General features: G+C 43.5%; 1 protein-coding gene and 1 long non-coding RNA gene across 5 annotated transcripts in view; one reads left to right on the plus strand and one right to left on the minus strand.

The window, feature by feature from the left end:
• Positions 1–18,931, minus strand: part of LOC119140693 (E3 ubiquitin-protein ligase RNF38-like) — a 176,147-nt gene that overhangs the window by 83,654 nt on the left and 73,562 nt on the right. For all 4 annotated transcript variants that reach the window (XM_037372224.1, XM_037372227.1, XM_037372225.1 and 1 more), the window contains one exon: positions 12,162–12,232. In XM_037372224.1, coding sequence (XP_037228121.1) covers positions 12,162–12,232 — 71 coding nt within the window. The remainder of the gene's footprint in view (positions 1–12,161; positions 12,233–18,931) is intronic.
• LOC119140695 lies at positions 1,638–17,243 on the plus strand. Its single transcript, XR_005101691.1, has 3 exons — positions 1,638–1,653; positions 9,136–9,146; positions 16,672–17,243. It is a non-coding gene; the product is annotated as an uncharacterized LOC119140695 (long non-coding RNA).

The raw sequence follows: 18,931 nt of genomic DNA on the forward strand, positions 1-18,931 counted from the left end.
CTAAAATACATCTCCACTCCATTCCTCCACATATTGTCTACATATTTAAGAAGATTAAATGTTGTCATGATGTCCACAGATGTTTCTATTTTACCAAAAGCTATGAATGATCAAAGGTGGAAAAAATGGGGAGATAAGATTCAAGAATAAAACTCAATTTGGAGGATGCAAATTAGCCAGGTCTTGTGAAAACAACCTGGAGGAAAGACACATTAAGATGTGGACAAATCTGAGAAAGAGCAATACTAACACACTGATACTAAATATTACAGGTGTTAAACATTTGCTTTTCTGAAAATTAAAACTAATTAGACAAAGTTTTCCAACTTTCAGAATTGGAACCCACAACAAAATATGATATCAAGCTTAATAGGGAAACATTTATGACAAAAATGTAACTATTAAGTATTATTTTTAGGCAGTCTTTTCAGCATCAGAAAAGATGAAGAGTGGTGCGATTTTCACAGAGACCCTGCAGAGATGAGAGCCTGAATCCTCAACTGCACAGAAGGAACAACCAGAAACTGTAGTCAGTTGTGAGGCATATGAAGACTCCCATGATGGGGAAGATTGCAGGCTTGCAACTTCTGGTAACAGGAAGACTGCTCCTTCTCTACCTGTACATCTGCAACAGTGGAATAAGTTCAGTGCCCTGGTAGAAGACAAGGGAGAGAAAGCCATGTCTGAGGAGGCATCAGATCCAGCCAAGCCTGAACCACAAATCAGCACCAAGAAGAAGCAACAGGTGATAGTGGTGGGAGACTCCCTCCTTCAAGAGATGGAGACTCCTATCTGCCAAACTGAGTTATTGTCTACAGAGGTTTATTGCTTGCCAGAAGCTCATTGGAATGGAAGACATGGTAGAACAGCATGTACAACTGGATGCTGCAGTGGTGGATATAAACTCTTAAAAAAAAACCAAAACAACCAAAAAAACCCCAGAACAAAAACCACACTGCAGGCAGGGCAGACAAGTGTGTGTGTGCGCGCGCGTGCGTGTGCATGTGCGTGTGTGTGTGTGTGTGTGCGTGTGCATGTGTATGCATACATGTGTGTTTGGGGGCAAAGGCTGTATCTCAATAAACAGCTTGAACATATGGAGCTCTTCTATATGACTGATGTCAGTCCCTGTGAGAGCTTATGAGTCAGGATCAGAGGACACACAAAAATGTCACACAGAAGTGACACTGTAGTGGGGGTTTTGGAGCTTGCTACAGACCATCAAATGAGAATGAAGGAGATGATGAATGAAGAGATCCACAGCTGGTTCTGCTATTTAGCAAGGGAGAACTGGTTGGGGACATGATAATAAATGGTATCCTTGGCTGCAGTGACCATGAAATAGCAGTGTTCAAGAACCTGAGAAGAGTGAAAAAGCCAAGCCACAAAGTACAGATCTTGGCCTGGTGGGATATCATGGAAGACAGCTCTGAAGGGCAAAGGAACTCCAGAGCAGGGGTCCTCAAACTTTTTAGCCAGGGGGCTGGCGCGGATGAAGTGGCAGGCAGTCATCTGCGGCTGCTTGGTTTCCCCCCCCATCCCCCGGCGGGGGGGGGGGGGCGGGGCGGTTCTGTAAATACCGGGGGCCAGATTGAGGACCCTGGGGGGCCGTATCCGGCCCACAGGCTGTAGTTTGAGGACCCCTGCTCTAGAGTACTGGCAGGTCATTAAGAACAACACTATTGATATTCAGAATTACACCCTACCCTCTCTCCCAGAGTTAAGCCTTGATTTCAAATTTGACAGATAAATCTTGAAAATCTGGCTGTCTGGACACAGAAACAGGATTTCTCAATGAAGGAACATGAAGACAGTTGGAACTTGGGCTACTGAAAATATGACATAGAAAAAATTGACCTCCCAAAACTCTGAGAGCTGCCTTAAACTCTGGATACCTGTAAGGAAGGCCAAAACAAGCCAATCATTAGTGTAGGTAAAAAGGATTGTGAGACAGCACAAAGGGAGCTTGTAAATAAGTCTTCTCTGCATGTAAAGTACAAAGTTTCTAGGAGCATTTGCCTGCAGAAGAACTCAAAAGTTTGGAGCAGAGAGCAACTTGGAGTATTTTTGCATAGAATTCTAGCAGTTATTTTTAAGATGGTGAGTACCTCTCTGAGCAGTTGTTTCTCCCCATCAAATGCTAGGTATGTCTTAGAAGACACAGTACAGAAGAAGAGATAGCATTCCTGAAATTGTCAACTATTACTGAAAGCAACATATACCTTAAAACTAGGATGTATATTTCAGGGATACAGACAAATAAATTCCAGAATGGTACTGCCCATTTCTACTACTTCAGTGAAAATACTATTTCAGAGGAAAACCTGATGTGATGGATTAACCTTTGGCTGGCTGCCAGACACCCACTCAGCTGCTCTCTCACTCCCCCTCCTCAACAGGACATGGGAAGAAATTAAGATGAAAAACCTCACTAGTTGAGACAGACAGGGAGGTCACTTATCAATTACTGTTACAAGCAAAACAGACTTGACTTGCGGAAGATTAATTTAATTTATTGCCAATTAAAATAGATTTGGATAGTGAGAAACAAAGACAAAATTAAAAGAACATCTTCCCCTTGCCCCCTTCCCAGGCTTAACTTCACTCTTTCATGCCAGACTGCTCTATTACCTCCCCTGCATCCTGAGTGACACGGGGCAGGAACGGGGGCTTGCAGTCAGTTCATAACAGTTTATCTCTGTTGCTCCTTCCTTTTCACACCCCTGCTCTAGCACAGGTCCCTTCCATGGGACACAGTCCTTCACAAACAGGTCCAGCATGGGCTCTCCACAGGCTATAGTGGGGATATTTGCTTCACCATGGTCTCTTCCATGGGATGCAGGGGAATCTCTGCTCGAGCACCTGGAGTACCTCTTCCCCCTCCTTCACTGACCTTGGTGTTCATACTGCTTTGTCTGTCTCACATTTTCTCCTCACTCCTCTCTTTCACAGCTGCTGCATAGCATTTTTTGCCCTTTATTAAATATGTTTTCACAGAGGTGCCACCAACTTTGCTGATTGTCTCAGCTTTGGCCAGTGACGGGTCCATTTGGAGCCAACTGGAAATGGCTCTGACATGGGGCCAACGCTGGCCTCTTCTCACAGAGGCCACCCCTGCAGCCCCCCCACTACCAAAACCTTGCCACATAAACCAAATATATCTGCAATCTTGACCTCTCTTCTTTGTGTAAACCAACCAACCAAATCAAAACAAACAAACAAAAAAAGCCTCAAACACCAAAACACACACTAAACCACAAACCCATACAACTCACAATGTGAACACCCTGCATTTCTATCCTATGAGAGGCAGAACAAGCAAGTTTGTTAGAATGCTTCCAAAACAATGGAGTTTGGAAAAGATGGGAGAAAAGGGAGGGGAGGAATGACATCAACTTAAAAAATGGAAGCTAAACCACAGAAACTTCTTTTTAACATGTGTTGGGTTACTTATTCATTTCTATGAATTAAATGGTAAAAAATGAACATCTACTTATTAAAAGAAACACAACTTGTGTTGTAAAATAAGATGTACCCTATGAAGTGTGGTATATGTTTGTGCCCATTGCCTCTTGTCCTATTACTGGGTGCCACTGAGAAGATTCTGGTTCCATTTTTTTACTCCCTCCCGTCAGGTATTTATATATATTGATAAGATATTCCCTGAGTCCCCTCTTTTCTAGGCTAAACAGTCCCAGCTGTCTCAGCTTTTCCTCATGTGAAAGATGTTCCAGTCCCCCAATCATCTTTGTGGTCCTTTTCTGGACTCTCTCCAGTATGTCCATATATCCTTTGTACTGGGAAGCCCAGAACTGGACACAAAAGTCCAGATGTGGCATCACCAGTGCTGACTAGAGGGGAAGGATCACCTCTCCTCAGACTGCTGGCAATACTCTTCCTAATACAGCCAAGGATGCTGCTGGTCATCTGCCACAAGGGCACATGGCTGTTCAACTTGCTGTCCACCAGGACCCCTAGGTCTTTTGCTTCAGTCAGTTAGCCCCCAGCCTAGTAGTACATGGGCTTATTCCTGCCCAGGTGCAGGACTTGGCATCTCCCTTTGCTGAATTTCATTAAGTTTCTATCTGCCCATATGTTGCATCAACCACTCCTCCCAGTTGTGTTTTTTTTTAAAGAGATTAAACACTATTGGTCCCTGTATCAACCCTGGGTTATACAACTAGAGACTGGCTTCCAACTGGATTTTATGCCATTGATCATAATCCTTTGAACTTGGAAGTTCAGCCAGATTTCAGTCCATCTCACTGTCCATATATCTATCCTGTACTTCATCAGTTTGTCTATGAGGATGTTATCAGAGACAAAGTCAAAAGCATTGCTAAAATCAATAAACAACATCTACATCACACACACACACCCCTCCGCATAACAATTTAAAGTGCACAAGATAGAGATTTGTACTTTGTATAGTGCCCAAAACTGTTCTGTCCTGGTTAGACTAACCCTCTTCTGAAGAACTTAGAAAAAAAAAAAGTTGTTTACATTAACTACAGCTATTACAGTTCTTTTTTAAAATCAAATACAGAATCATTAGTTATTGAAAACAGCAATAAAAAACAACCTCCATACCAGAATTATGTGTTTGGGTCTCGAGAAGAGCATTTTTTAGTAGTTCTCAGACCCAATAAGGATGCAGAGGATAAAGAAGAAGTTTCCTAGGTAAGCTCCATCCTTGGCTTGGTAGACAGTTGAGAATGATATACACACACCCTTCTCCCCCTACCACACTCCACAGAACAAACATATAGCAGTCTTGTCAGGTTCTTCATGTACACATCTACTTATTTCTCTCATATCCACATACTCAAACACTTGAAACTTTACCACTTGTTTTGGCAAGTTCATTCCACAGGACCACTTAAATCAAATAGTAGCTTTTGCTCATTTACCACTCCATCTGCTCTACTTCCGTAGACAATATGGAACATCCCACAGAAAGACGCCTCAAACTCTAAAACATATCCTTATTTTATGCAAAGGCTATCTATCAAGCATATTTTATGTCAATTAGACTTTTACTTTATTTTTGAAAAAAAATATGTATACCCTTCAGTAATAACTGAACATTTTAATTTCATAGTGCAATACATTATAATAGGCACACTAGTTGAAAACAATCATATGCTAAAGCTTCATATCCAATTTTTTTAACCAACAAGTTTTTATACATGCAGCATAGCAAACTAAAAACCTACTAGAGTACTTAATGTCCAAAACAGCTGTCCATCTGTCCTTGCAACACACTGGCCAATTTTTGAAGGAATAAGAAGCACTGAAATGGAACCAGCTGTAATGGGAGTCTTGAAGAAGATATTGTAATTGAGGTGCTAGTGATCTTGAGCAGGCCATGTCTGCTCTATTGAGCCTTGTACTTAGGGCTTGAGAAGCCCATATGTTAGCATGAGTAGCTGCTGTAAGGGTATCTGCTGGAATGTCCCATGCTGAGTTGTGCTGCACATTGGTGGATGTTATGATAGAGAAAACATTGCAACATGTCAGAAGATATGATTCTGCTTGTTACACAAAATAAAAGGTGCCATGGCATGAGAGGGAGGAAGATCCTCTCCATGGATGGGATCTGTGCAGCATGCCATGGGAAAATCCATCCGGGGTCTATCTGAAGCTGCACAAAAGCAAGGTTCCCAGCATCTGAAGGGATGTAAGATTTACTTGCTATCTATATTCCTCTTCGTATTATATAATATTAAACCAGATATTTTATTATGCGATTTATTGTTGGGCCTTCCTTAGAGATCCAGAAAGAACCCTACACTCTCCTTTCTTCTCCCACTCTGATGCAGAACACCAGCTCATCAAAAACATTCAGCACACAGCAGCCTTAATTCAGAACAATCCAAACACAGTTGAAGCCTCTGAAGAAATAACCAGTGAGGAAGAAAACCAAATTGTTATTTTTCTTTATTTGCCAAGAGACAGAACCATCTCAAAGCTTTACTGAAGTCTCCTAGGTATTCTCTCTTTTCAAAAGAATTACAAATTGTGTTATTTGTGCTTTCATTCTCTCTTATATAATAGTCCATTCTTACTGTAGCATGAAACAACATGGAGAGGATTCTATCAAAAACTCAAGGAGCTGACCAAGCCAGACACTGCATTAAGATGAAAGGCTGTGGAGAGAGGATGGGGCTGAAATCATATAATCATTAAGTTGGCCTATTACTAATGGAAAACCAGTGATTACAGGAATGGAGACAGAATTGTGAGACTGACAGGAAGTTATTCAGTTATAACGGTGAGGATTAGAGGACTCTCTAAGGAACAAAACTAAAGGATGCATGCATAGTGGTATTCAGGCAAAAAAAAGCACAGCACTTTTTGACAAGAGCTGAGGTGGTGGGGAGGAATAGAAGCGACAAAGTTACTGCAAGTGAACTAGGAAGTGGGAACTACTAGGAAACAAAGTTTGAAAAGCACTAAATGAAAACAAAGAACTATAGAAGATGAGGGACATCAGAGAAACAAGAGAGAGAATGCTTCCACTTCAAGAAAATTTTTTAATGGTTCAAAGGAATCAAGATTAAAGACATATCCAAAGCAATCTTTCAGCAGCTAAAAGCTCTCAAGTGTGTGTGAGACTCCAGGTAAGGCAGATGCAGATTAAATGTTCGAGGTCCACCCCTCGATCCCAGGCCCATCTATATGTTGCATCTCATCCTTGATGACCAGAAGTGTCATGGGCCCATCGAGCTATGAATAATTCACCTTTATGTTGCCAATCCAAATCTACTTGTGCCACTTCAATCTTGGCTGCTTGATCTACCTGCTGGTTGTTTACAAGTTCCTCAGTGGCCCAACTCTTGGGTACATGAGCATCTACATGATGTACTTTTACAACCAGGTTGTCCACCCTTGTAGAGGAATTTTTAAAGGACCGAGGACATATGTTACCATTGTCCGGGTTGGACAACCCAGGCCTGTTAGTTAAAGCTGCAGAGCAACTTTAAATTGTCCTTGGAACAAGCAGTGTGAGAAAGAAAACAAGCTATGCACAAACAAGAAGCCACGTGCAGAGCAAGTCCTGGGAACCGCAAAATCAACACACTCTCATCGGCACACACTGATCAGGTGCCTGCAGCATGCTCACCAATCAGCGACACAGACGCCCGCGTGACCAGAAACTTTTATCCAATCACCTGTGTGTAGAGTTGTGTGAGCAATTGGTTTAAGTTATAAATATGACCTGTTTGTTTAATAAAGTGAGCACGGCATGTAGCCATATTGGTGTGATTGTCGTGACTTGGCCAACTCTCCACAGGGGACCCTCTTCGCACCCGGACAACAATATCTTGCCATAACGCAGCAGCCCAAATGGGTTTACCTCTGCGTTGCCAATTACTTTGCTTCCATTGCTGCAACCACCCCCACAGGGCATTTGCCACCATCCATGAATCAGTATAGAGGTAAACTATTGGCCATTTCTCTCATTCAGCAATGTCTAAAGCCAGCTGGATAGCTTTCACCTCTGCAAACTGACTCTATTCACCTCCTTCAGCAGTTTCTGTGACTTGTCATAGGGGAATCCATACAGCTGTCTTCCATCTCCGATGCTTTCCTACAATATGGCAGGACCAATCAGTAAACAAGGCATATTGCTTCTCATATTCTGGCAGTTTATTATACAATGGGGGACACTTCAGCAATGTCACCTCTTCCTCTGGTGACATTCTGAAATCTTTACCTTCTGGCCAGTCCATAATCACTTCCAGGATTCCTGGACAACTGGGGTTTCCCATTCAAGCTCATTGTGTGATCAATGCGACCCACTTCATGCAGTAGCAGTTGCGTGATCTGTAGAGTAGAGGAGATCCTCCTTTTGAACTTCCAGCCCAGCACTGGCAAACGGGGCACCAGAAGGAGTTGTGTGTCAGTACCAATCATGTCCAAAGAGACTCAAACCCTTTCATAAGCTGCCAATATCTCTTTTTCAGTTGCAGCATAGCAGGCCTCAGATCCTCTATATGTTATCAACATTGTTCTCACACCAAATCCCAAACACAGCACTGTACCAGCAACTAAGAAGAAAATTAACTCTGTCCCATCTGGAACTAGGGCACATCCATAACACCATAAAAATGTTAGTTGTGCAAAAGGAGGAAACATCTTGAGATACATAAGAATATTGTTTGGCTTAAAAATTCCCCAACTTTTTTTTTCCTCAGATAGGAGGCTGACACATATATTAACATGTAGCAGCCTCAAAGAAGAGGATGTTGCTTAGTACAACCTTCCTGTATACATATCACCCCAGTGTTAAGAGATGTTATAAATAGCCATTGCATGCAGCAGGTGCAGGGACTGGCTGATGGAGCCCAGCCAGGAGACCCGAGGGTCTCCATCCCAGGCTGATGGATGCAGCTGCTGCTTTCACATTTGCAGGTTCAAGCAGTAAGGCTGAGAGTGTACCCCTGTACTAGATTTGTATGACAAGGTTTTGGTAGCAGGGGGGTTACAGGGATGGTTTCTGTGAGAAGCTGCTAGAAGCTTCCTCTGTGTCCAATGGAGCCAATGCTAGCCAGCTTCAAAATGGACTTGCCACTGGCCAAGGCTGAGCCAATCAGCGACAGTGGTAGCACCTCTATGATAACATATTTAAGAAGGGGGGGGGGGGGGGGGGGAAGCCTTGTACAACAGTAGCCAAAGAGAGACAAGTGAGAAAATGCAAGAGAAACAACCTGCAGACTCCAAGGTCAGTGAAGGAGGAGGAGGTGCTCAGCCCCATGTAAGTGGAGCCAAGACCCTCACTCCAGTGACTGGCACTGAGACACACCTAGTCACTTCAGTTGCTGACAACATGGGCCAGGGAGCACCTACACTCCCAGTCTGAATCCAGTTGCTGGCATCAAATCCACTCATGTCAGTCTCACCAGTGACTGGCACCTAGTCCTTATAACACTCACACACACAGGTCAGAGAGTGAGATTACACACAGCAATAGTTATGGATTTATTAAAAGCTAGGACAGACTGCAATAATCAGCCACAGAGCTTAGTCAGACCAGTGTACTGAACAGCCCCATGTAGAAGAATGAAGCTGGGTTAATTAGCATTGATAATATACAGCTGTGGGTTGGCTTCAGGGGCGGCAGGTTGGTAGATGTAGATAAGGTGCAGCTGTGGCTGGTTCTGTTAAGTGGTTGAGAGCCAATGGAGAGAGAGCAGAGAGGAAGAAGCAAGAGGAGAGAAAACATGTGCCTTAGATAAGGTGAAAGTAGCAGAGGGACTGGCATGAAGAGTGTGTTGTATGAGATGGTAAAAGACCTTGTTGCAGCTTGATAGTCTGGAGAATGCTGAGACAATTGGTGCCCTGTGTGAGGCCCTTCAGATTATGAGACTGAGTGTAATGAGCGGTGACAGCAGTGATGGCTGTGCTGGGGGATGTTTGAAGTTTTGAACAGTGATGGTGGTGCCCAATGTAGTAGAGAGAGGCGGGGATAGCCTGCGATCCAGATCGTGTTTGAGATAGGTGGGAAGAGCCTAGGGATCTGGATCAGACACTGGTAAAGGTGAGTCATTGGGATCAAAGAGAAGGAAGCCTGACTGCTGTGGAATTTAGAGACTGAGGGTAACAGGCGATAGTGGCGGGGTACACAGCCAGATGTGGCAGCAGCCTGCAGCGGTGGTGGGTCCGGCTAGACAGTGGTGATGGCTGTGCCAGGGGAAGGTGTAGGAGCAGCATGGTGCTGTGAGCGGCTCCTGCCGTGGCTGCTGCTGCTCGGCCTGGTGGTATTCTTGCCGGTATTTCTGTATTCATTGAAGGTGTCTCCAGTTGAAGAAGAAATGGGCAACCACAAGGATGTTGAGAAGTTTTTCAGGACACAGAATGATGTGTTAGTGCTGTATTCTAGATCTGCTACTGCTGAAAGCTCACTCAGGTTACTGTCCGGTATGATCCAAGAGGTGAAAGGACAAGGCACTATAAGTTCATCAGAATCCCTCTCTGAAGAAATCAAAGTCCCAGATGCTAAAAAAGCAGATAAGAAGAAAGGTGATCAACCTGCAGAAGCTGAAAAGCCCAAGAAAAAAGTGAGGAAGGAATATGAATTCAGGGACAAGTTGTCCGAATTGTATGAGAAGTTTATTTCTAAAAAGTTTGTGATGGTTGGTAATTAAATGAGGTATAAAATCTTAAAAAGAAGGAAAAAAAAAAGGGGGGGGGGGAATTTGTAGAGGCGTTATAGAAGACTGTATGAAAAATCTATTTGTAAAAAGGTTGTAATGATTGTTAAAAACATAAGGTATGAAATGTTAAGAAAAAAAGGGGGAATTGTAGAAGAATGAAGCTGGGTTAATTAGCATTGTTAATATACAACTTACAACTGTGGGTTGGCTTCAGGGGCAGTGGGTTGGCCAATGTCGATAAGGTGCAGGTGTGACTGGTTAAGTGGTTGAGAGACAATGAAGAGAGAGCAGTGGAGGAAGAAGCAAGAGGAGAGAGAACATGTACCCTGGATGAGGTGAGACATGGAGAAGGTAGCAGAGGGACTGGCATGAAGAGTATGCTGGTGTGAGATGGTAAAAGACCTTGTTGCAGCTTGATAATTTGGAGAGGGCTGCAACAGCCCCATTTTATATGACTATCCCTTTTTATACCTGCTTTGTTCCTTCCCAATCCCTTTCCCCTAAACGTTCCCTAATAGATTTTAGAACAGGTTCCCCTTGAATATCCCAAATCCTTATATACCTCTAGTTTCCTGCTTCTTATCAGTTACAAAGACCAGGTGGCCCTCTCCAAAGCATGTAGTTTCTTGATGGCACATCAGTTAGTGACCAGAGACTTTTGGTCCTTGGCATTGTCTCTGTTATCCCTTGTCTACCAGGTTTGTGTCTCTGTGTGTTCTTGTTAATGGATTCCCCCTTACTTATTATCTTGTTTTGCATTGAAAAGGCCCTTGATCAGATGGACTCCTTTTCCACATACCCTTACACTCAGTTTGTCCTGTAGCTCTTTTGTATCTATTCACAGTTCTGCATCCGTTAGATCCCTCAACGCTGTAAGCACTGCAAGACTCCCAGCAAAACACAGATTATCATCGTTGTTATTTAGATCAATTAAGTAGCAGAACTTTTCATCTAATTTAGAATTGAAGGATTGACTGTAGAGGGGACTGGAGCATCTCCCTTATGAGGAAAGGCTGAGGGAGCTGGGCCTGTTTAGCCTGGAGAAGAGAAGACTGAGAGGGGATCTTATCAATGTTTACAAATATCTTAAGGGGAGTGTCAAGAGGATGGGGTCAGGCTCTTTTCAGTAGTACCAACCGACAGGTCAAGGGGCAACAAGCACAAACTGTAACACAGGCAGTTACATCTGAATATGAGGAAGATCTTTACTTTGAGGGTGACGCAGCACTGCAACAGGCTGCCCGGAGAGGTTGTGGAGTCTCCTTCTCTGGAGATATTAAAAATCTGCCTGGATGTGATTCTGTGCAACCTGTTCCAGGTGAACCTGCTTTAGCAGGGGGTTGGACTAGATGATCTCCAGAGGTCCCTTCCAACCCTGACCATTCTGTGATTTTATGATCTGCAATGTCCACACATGTCATGCATCAACTATAGTAGAATCAAAGTAATATAACATAAAAAAACACTATGCTGGAATTAAGTTTGGGATCACTTGTAGCGATCCTAACCAGGAGACTACTGTACACTGAAGAGTTAGTGATATACATAAACATTTAACCTGAGTAGACCCAGGCCCAGTACTGTGCTGTGCTGCACTTATAGCTTAGTGTGCTGAACTGTAAGTGCACACTTATAGCTTAATGTAGCCTGATTCTGTGATAGGAGTAAGACACATTACTGTGCCTAATGTATTAGCAATGACGTTACCACTCTTTATTACCTGTGAGGGTCACTATGGTAAACCACAAATATTTAGAATAGAAGGGAATGTGAAGAAGAAGAAAAATCCACTACAAGAGAAATCTCTCTTTAATCAACTAAAAATTTTACCTTGAGTGAATTTAGTACATATACTTGTTAAAAAGCCAGAAAGATTTCAAATTGTAACACTAAAAATTAGCTACTGGGCCTGTAAAACAAACATTAGTAATACAGTAAAATCAATGTGTTTCATTTAAAAAAAAATGTACCTTGTGAATGGAACATTTATGCAAATCTCACCTTGTCACTGTCATTGCTGCAAATGTGTTCTTGATGGATTGACTGGTATTGCAATGAAGTGCCAATGCTACCTACAAGAGAAGCGGGGGAGGGGAAGGAAAAAAATTCATTAAAATTAAAACCCAATTCCTATGAATGCTAAAAATAGACAACTGTATCAGCAGGAAACTAATTTTACACAGCAGAGATATTTGCTTGCCAAACATCTTTAATAGATAGGTCTTATATTCAAGACAATAAGCAGCAGAGAGACATTTTTTAGTTTGCCAGCAATAACTTCACCCAGATTTATTTTTTAATTTCTTAAAGATAACAAAATTCGCATTTGTTCATATATCCAAAACAAACATATAAACATATGCGGTAAAGTGCATAGGACCAAACTTAAGTAAGGACTAAGCTGTACTGAACCAAAATAGTTAGAAGCTGGGAACAGCTTTTGGCTGATGTGCAAATGGCTATATGTATAGAGTCTGTACACTGTGGAAAAAATAAAAAAAGTAGAAAAAGCAGTCTCATTTGTAAAGCTGAATTATTACATAGTTTCCTTGCAGAAGATGTACCTAAAGCATTTCCTTAACAATTTCTCACTGTTTTTAAAGTTTTGAAATGTGGATAATTTTATTTTGTGATTTCACATACAGCATTTTTATACATCTTTGTGGTCCATGTTTCTTTGGACCATAAGAAGACTGATCAAAGATCTTGTAAGAATGCTTGACAAAATACAGACTAGACACAGGCAAAAGTCATTGCCAGTGGAAGGTCTCCTTAGACATCTCTCCCAACATAGTTATTTGGAAAAAAAATTGTAATATTTCATTGCTTATTGTCATCACTACTTTAGTTAAAAATTTATCAGACATTAAAATTGCTTTCAATACTTTTTTCCTGCTTTTAAAGTAGAAAGTCAAGAACCATGTGTTTCAGTTAATTTCCGAGTACATTCACTTCGCTGTAAACTTATTTTGTTTAAGGACACGATCTTCAAAGTTAATTTTTTAGAAAAGTTTTAATCCCTCCGTTTTCAAATTGAAAGAATGCTTAAGAACATGTCTTTTGGTTATGTACTCCCTCCACAAATAATCCCATAATTGTATTTTAGGAAAGAAAAAAATTGTCAGAAAAATTGGTAGAATCTTCCTGTTAGTCTGAAAACCCCTCACACATGATTTCAATAAACTGAAATTGTTAAATAGTTGCAGACTACTTTAGTACATAAATGTAATATATGGCCATAAAACCTAGATAGATTTTGGACTTGAACCTAAAAAACTGATACCAGTTGCAAACTACATAAATTGATCCAACAGTCACAGCTTATTTAAAAGTTTTAGCATTTGTGCTCACAAGCAAACTTTGAAGTTAATCTAGATTTCTATGGTGGGTTCACATTGTCTGGATACCAGGTACCCACCAAGCCACTCTCTCACTCCCTCTCCTCAGCAAGACAGGGGAAGTTTGTGGGTCAAGATGAGGACAAGGAGATTGTTCACCAATTACCATCATGGGCAAAACAGACTCAACTTGAGGAAATTAATTTATTGCCAAACAAAAATAGAGTAGGGTAGTGGAAAGAAAATCCCAAAACTTAAAATCACCTTCCCCCCACCCCCCTTCTTCCCAGGCTCAACTTCAGTCCTGACTCTTTACCTCATCCCCCCTCCCCTCTGCAAGGGGACAATTAATGGGGGTTGCGATCAGTCCATTACTGCCACTCCTTCCTCCTCACACTTTTTATGTGCTCCACCGTGGGGTCCCTTCCACAGGAGACAGTTCTTCACAACCTTTTCCAACACTGGTCATTCCCGCAGGCTGCAGTTCTGCTCCAGTGTGGGTCCCCCATGGGGTTGCAAGTCCTGCCAGAAAACCTGCTCTGGCATGATCTCTCCATGAGCTGCAGCTTCCTTCAGGGCATACCCACCTGCTGTGGCATAGGGTCCTCCTTGGGCTAGAGGGTGGATATCTGATTCATGCCAGGACTCTTAATAAATTATGGAAAGTGGCTTAGCAAGCTCCTCTGCCAGCTGCCTCAGTACCCTTGTGTGGATCCCATCTGGCCCCATAGACTTCTGTGTGTCTAAGTGATGCAGCAAGTCACTAACCATTTCCTCCTGGACCGTAGGAACTTCATTCTGCTTTTCCTCAACCCTGTCTTCCAGCTCAGGGGGCTGAGTACTCTGAAGGTAATTGGTCTTGCAATTAAAGACTGAGGCAAAGAAAGCATTGAGTACCTCAGCCTTTTCCTCATCCTTTGTGGCAGTGTTCCCTGCCACATCCAATTAAGGAAGGAGATTATCCTTGGCCCTTTTTTTTTTGTTTCTAATGCATTTGTAAAAACATTTTTTGTTATCTTTTATGGCAGTGGCCAGCCTGAGTTCTAGCTGGGTTTTCACCTCTCTAATCTTTACCCTGCATAACCTTGTGACGTCCTTATAGTCCTCCAGAGTTGCCTGCCCCTTCTTCCAAAGGTGGTAAACTCTCCTTTTTTTCTGAGTTCCAGCCAAAGCTCTCTGTTCAGCCAGGCTGGTCGTCTTCCCCGTTTCTATAAATACATTAACAGCAAAAGGAGGACTAATAAGAATCTCCATCTTTTATTGGATGCGAAGGAAACAGTGAAAAAGGATGAGGTACTTAATGACTTCTTTGCCTCAGTCTTTAATAGTAAGACCAATTGTTCTGAGGGTACCCAGCCCCCTGAACTGGAAGACAGGGACGAGGAGCAGAATGAAGCCCCCATAATCCAAGGGGAAATGGTAAGCAACCTGCTACCCCGCTGAGACACACACAAGTCTATGGGGCCAGATGGGATCCACCCAAGGGTACTGAGGGATCCTGCAGAAGAGCTCAATAAGCCACTTTCAATCATTTATCAGCAATCCTAGCTAACCGGGGAGGTCCTATTTGAATGGAGGTTAGCAAATTTGACGTGCATCTACAAGAAGGGCTGGAAGGAGGATCCAGGGAACTACAGGCCTGTCAGTCTCACCTCAGTGCCAGGGAAGGTTATGGAGCAGATCACCGTGAGGGCCATCATGCAGCACGTACATGACAACCAGGCGATCAGGCCCAGTCAGCATGGATTTATGAAAGACAGGTCCTGCTTGATGAACCTGATCTCCTTTTATGACAAGGTGACCCACTTAGTGGATGAGGGAAAAGCTGTGGATGTTGTTGTCTTCCTGGACTTTAGTAAAGCCTTTGACACTGTTTCCCACAGCATTCTTCTGGAGAAACTGGCTGCTCCTGTCTTGGATGGGCGTATGCTTCACTGGGTAAAAACTGGCTGGATAGCCAGGCCCAAAATGTTGCTCTGTATGGAGTTAGTGTTAGTAAAGAGTGACTGGAAAGCTGCCTGGCAGAAAAGGATCTGGGGGTGTTGAACAACAGCCAGCTGAATATGAGCTGGCAGTGTGCCCAGGTGGCCAAGAAGGCCAACAGCATCCTGGCTTGTATTCGGGCATAGTGTGACTGGCAGGACTAGGGAAGTGATCATCCCCCTGTACTCGGCACTGGTGAGGCTGCACCTCGAATACTGTGTTCAGTTTTTGGCCACTCAATGCAAGAAAGACATTGAGGTGCTGGAGTGTGTCCAAAGAAGGGCAATTAAGCTGGTGAAGGGCCTAGACAACAAGTCTTATGAGGAGCGGCTGAGAGAACTGGGCTTGCTTAGTCTGGAGAAAAGGAGGCTCAGGGGAGACCTTATTGGTCTTTACAACTACCTGAAAGGAGGTTGTTGCTAGGTGGATTTCAGTCTCTTCTCCCAAGTAACAAATGATAGGAGGAGAGGAAATGGCCTCAAGTTGCACCAGGGGAGGTTTGGATTGGATATTAGGAAAAATTTCTGCACCAAAATGGTTGTTTAAGCATCAGAACAGGCTTCCCAGGGAAGTGGTTGAGCCACCATCCCTGGAGGTATTTAAAAGACATGTAGACATGGTGCTTAGGGACATGGTTTAGTGGTGGACTTGACAGTGCTTGGTTTATGGTTGAACTCAATCAACCTGTGATAGATAGTAAACTGTTTGTTCATCAATTTTAGTTAAAAGATAATGGAGAAGGAGGTTGCCACAGAAACTATATAAGGCTAACTGCAAGGCTAACTATATTGCTACATTGTGTAAGACTAACCGGAAGCGCTCAACTAACCAAATGTGGTAAAGCAAGATAACATTGTGTGGGGGTCAAGGAAGCAAGGAAAAAGGAAATACAGAAGTACGAGGCGAGGAATTCATGACGTGAAGAAGACAAGGAGCTTTCATCCCCACGACCACCAGGAAGCTGAAGAAGACAATGAACGACCCCTTAGCAACAAGCCACACAAACGCAGAGTATACCACTAAAGGAGACACGTATACCGGAAGGCAAAGGGTATAAAACCAGTGACTCTCGGGAACTGGGTGCGCGCCGTTGGTGGAGCAGGAGACTCCCCGGCCGCCCAGCGCTGTTTTGCTTGTTGCCGCTTGCTTTAATAAACTAATTTGGCTCAATTGGCTCTGGCCCTGACCAGTTATTACCGCCAACATATATAACAAATTTGGTGCCGTGACTCAGATAGAGGCAATCTGGTGGGAAGCCCCATACAGGGAGGCGCCCCGCTGAAATTCAGCGGCCCTGACTGGGTGCTGTCACACCACATCCTCTACCGACGAACCCTAAATTTGACAACAAGCAAAAGAAAGCCAGAAAACCCTGTAATCTTTGTGCACGAAGCCCCGGATGAAGACGCAGGAGTGCGTGAGTATAGGCCGGTGATCCGTTCAGTTGGGGTTGAGTATCCCGGAGTGTGCTGTGTGAGATGTCCAATTGCGGGCGAAGCGAGTGCGAACCCCTTAGTAGTGCAGCTCCCATACCCCGTGAGCGGCTGGGTCACAAACGGGGGGCAGCGAGTGTGTGTGTGAGAGAAGGTACTCCGGAAGATGGGACAGAGAAAAAGCAAGCCCTCTGTTCCCATGGGCGGAGGACCCCAAGTTAAGCTCCCCCACATACCACCAGATAGTCCATTAGGTTTAATGATTAAAACCTGGGATGCTTTCCCCTCTAGGAAAGGGAAAGATAAGGCAAAAATGATATATTATTGCATGGAAAAATGGGGTGGCAAGCATATCAGGGGAGACCACCTCTATTGGCCAGTTTTTGGATCCTTTAAGGATTGGATTTGTCAAGCTCTGAATATATATGTGAATTCTAAGGAACCCTTTAATCTGGAGGAAAGCGAGTACGCTGCCTTGTGGATAGTTACTGAGACCAGGGTGAACCTCTTCACGTTAAGCGAAGAGAAGAAGAAAAAAACTAGGACGGAGGACGAGACACCCGTGGTGCCCCCACCATACATTCCACCACCTCCCCCTCTTACACCCTTACCACCACCCAATCCTACAGCCCCCATACATTCAGGGGATTCGGACTCAGATTCCGGCACACCAAGGGTGGAGCGGTGGGTGACCCGGAGTCAGACGAGAAGGGAACAAGAGGTACAGGGCTTATTTCCCCTTCGGGAAGTCGCAATGGGAATGGTTCCCCAGCAAGGTGGGGGACAGGCTCCCGGGATTGGATATGTAGCTATACCCCTTAATTCAGGGGATGTTCGGGAATTTAAAAAAGAAATGGGGCATCTCCTGGAAGATCCTTTAGGGGTGTCAGAAAGGGTTGATTAGTTCTTGGGGCCCAATATTTATACATGGGATGAAATACAAGCTATTTGGGGTATTTTATTCACAACTGAGGAGAGGCGAATGATTAGGGCAGCTGGAATGAGGATATGGGAACAGCAACACCAGCAAGGTCCACCTGGGGATCAGAAATGGCCATTACAGCGGCCCAATTGGGATAACCAAAACCCTAACCATCAAACAGAAATGCAAGACCTCAGGAACATAATTATCCAGGGAATTAAGGAATCTGTCCCATGGGGACAGAACATAAACAAAGCCTATAGTGAACATCAAAAAAAGGATGAAGATCCCACAGAATGGTTAGAGAGACTTAGGAAGAACTTTCAATTATATTTGGGAGTGGACCCCAACACCCCTGCGGGGGAAGCATTGTTAAAATTCCAGTTTGTGGCAAAATCATGGGTGGACATTAGGAAGAAGTTAGAGAAGTTAGAAGACTGGCAAGCTAGAGGCTTAGAGGAATTGTTGAGAGAAGCTCAGAAGGTATATGTCCGGCGGGAGGATGAGACTCATAGGAAACAAGTAAAAATGATGGTGGCGGCAGTTCGTGAAGGACAAAGAGTAGCACCCCCTCCAAGGGTAGCTGTTTCTAGGGGAGAAAAGGGCAATCAAGAAGTGGGGAGAACAGGAAGAGAAAAGGAGAAAGGAGTAATATGTTTTTATTGTGGAAAGAGAGGACACATGAAAAGAGAATGCAGGAAAAGGGCAGCGGATGAAAGGATGTTCGAAGAAGATTAGAGGGGTCAGGGGCTCTATTTGCTGGGGACCCGTGAAAAATCTGAGCCCTTGATAAAATTAAAAGTGGGTCCCCAGCGACAAGAAATCGAGTTCCTAGTGGACTCGGGAGCAGAAAGATCTACTGTTCAAAGATTACCCCAGGGATGTTATTCAGGCAAAAGGAGAACCTTTCGGAGTCCCTATAATAAAAGATGTATTATTTGAAACCGATTCGAAAATAAGTTTAGGATCCCTGTTGTTAGTCCCCGAAGCTGATTATAACCTGTTGGGAAGGGATCTAATGACTGAATTAGGAATTAGCCTGGAAGTTATGGAAAACAAATTAAGCATTAAATTGTGCCCCCTGCGCACGGTAGA

The sequence above is a fragment of the Falco rusticolus genome, chromosome W (assembly GCF_015220075.1).
Source record: "Falco rusticolus isolate bFalRus1 chromosome W, bFalRus1.pri, whole genome shotgun sequence".
NCBI lineage: Eukaryota > Metazoa > Chordata > Aves > Falconiformes > Falconidae > Falco > Falco rusticolus.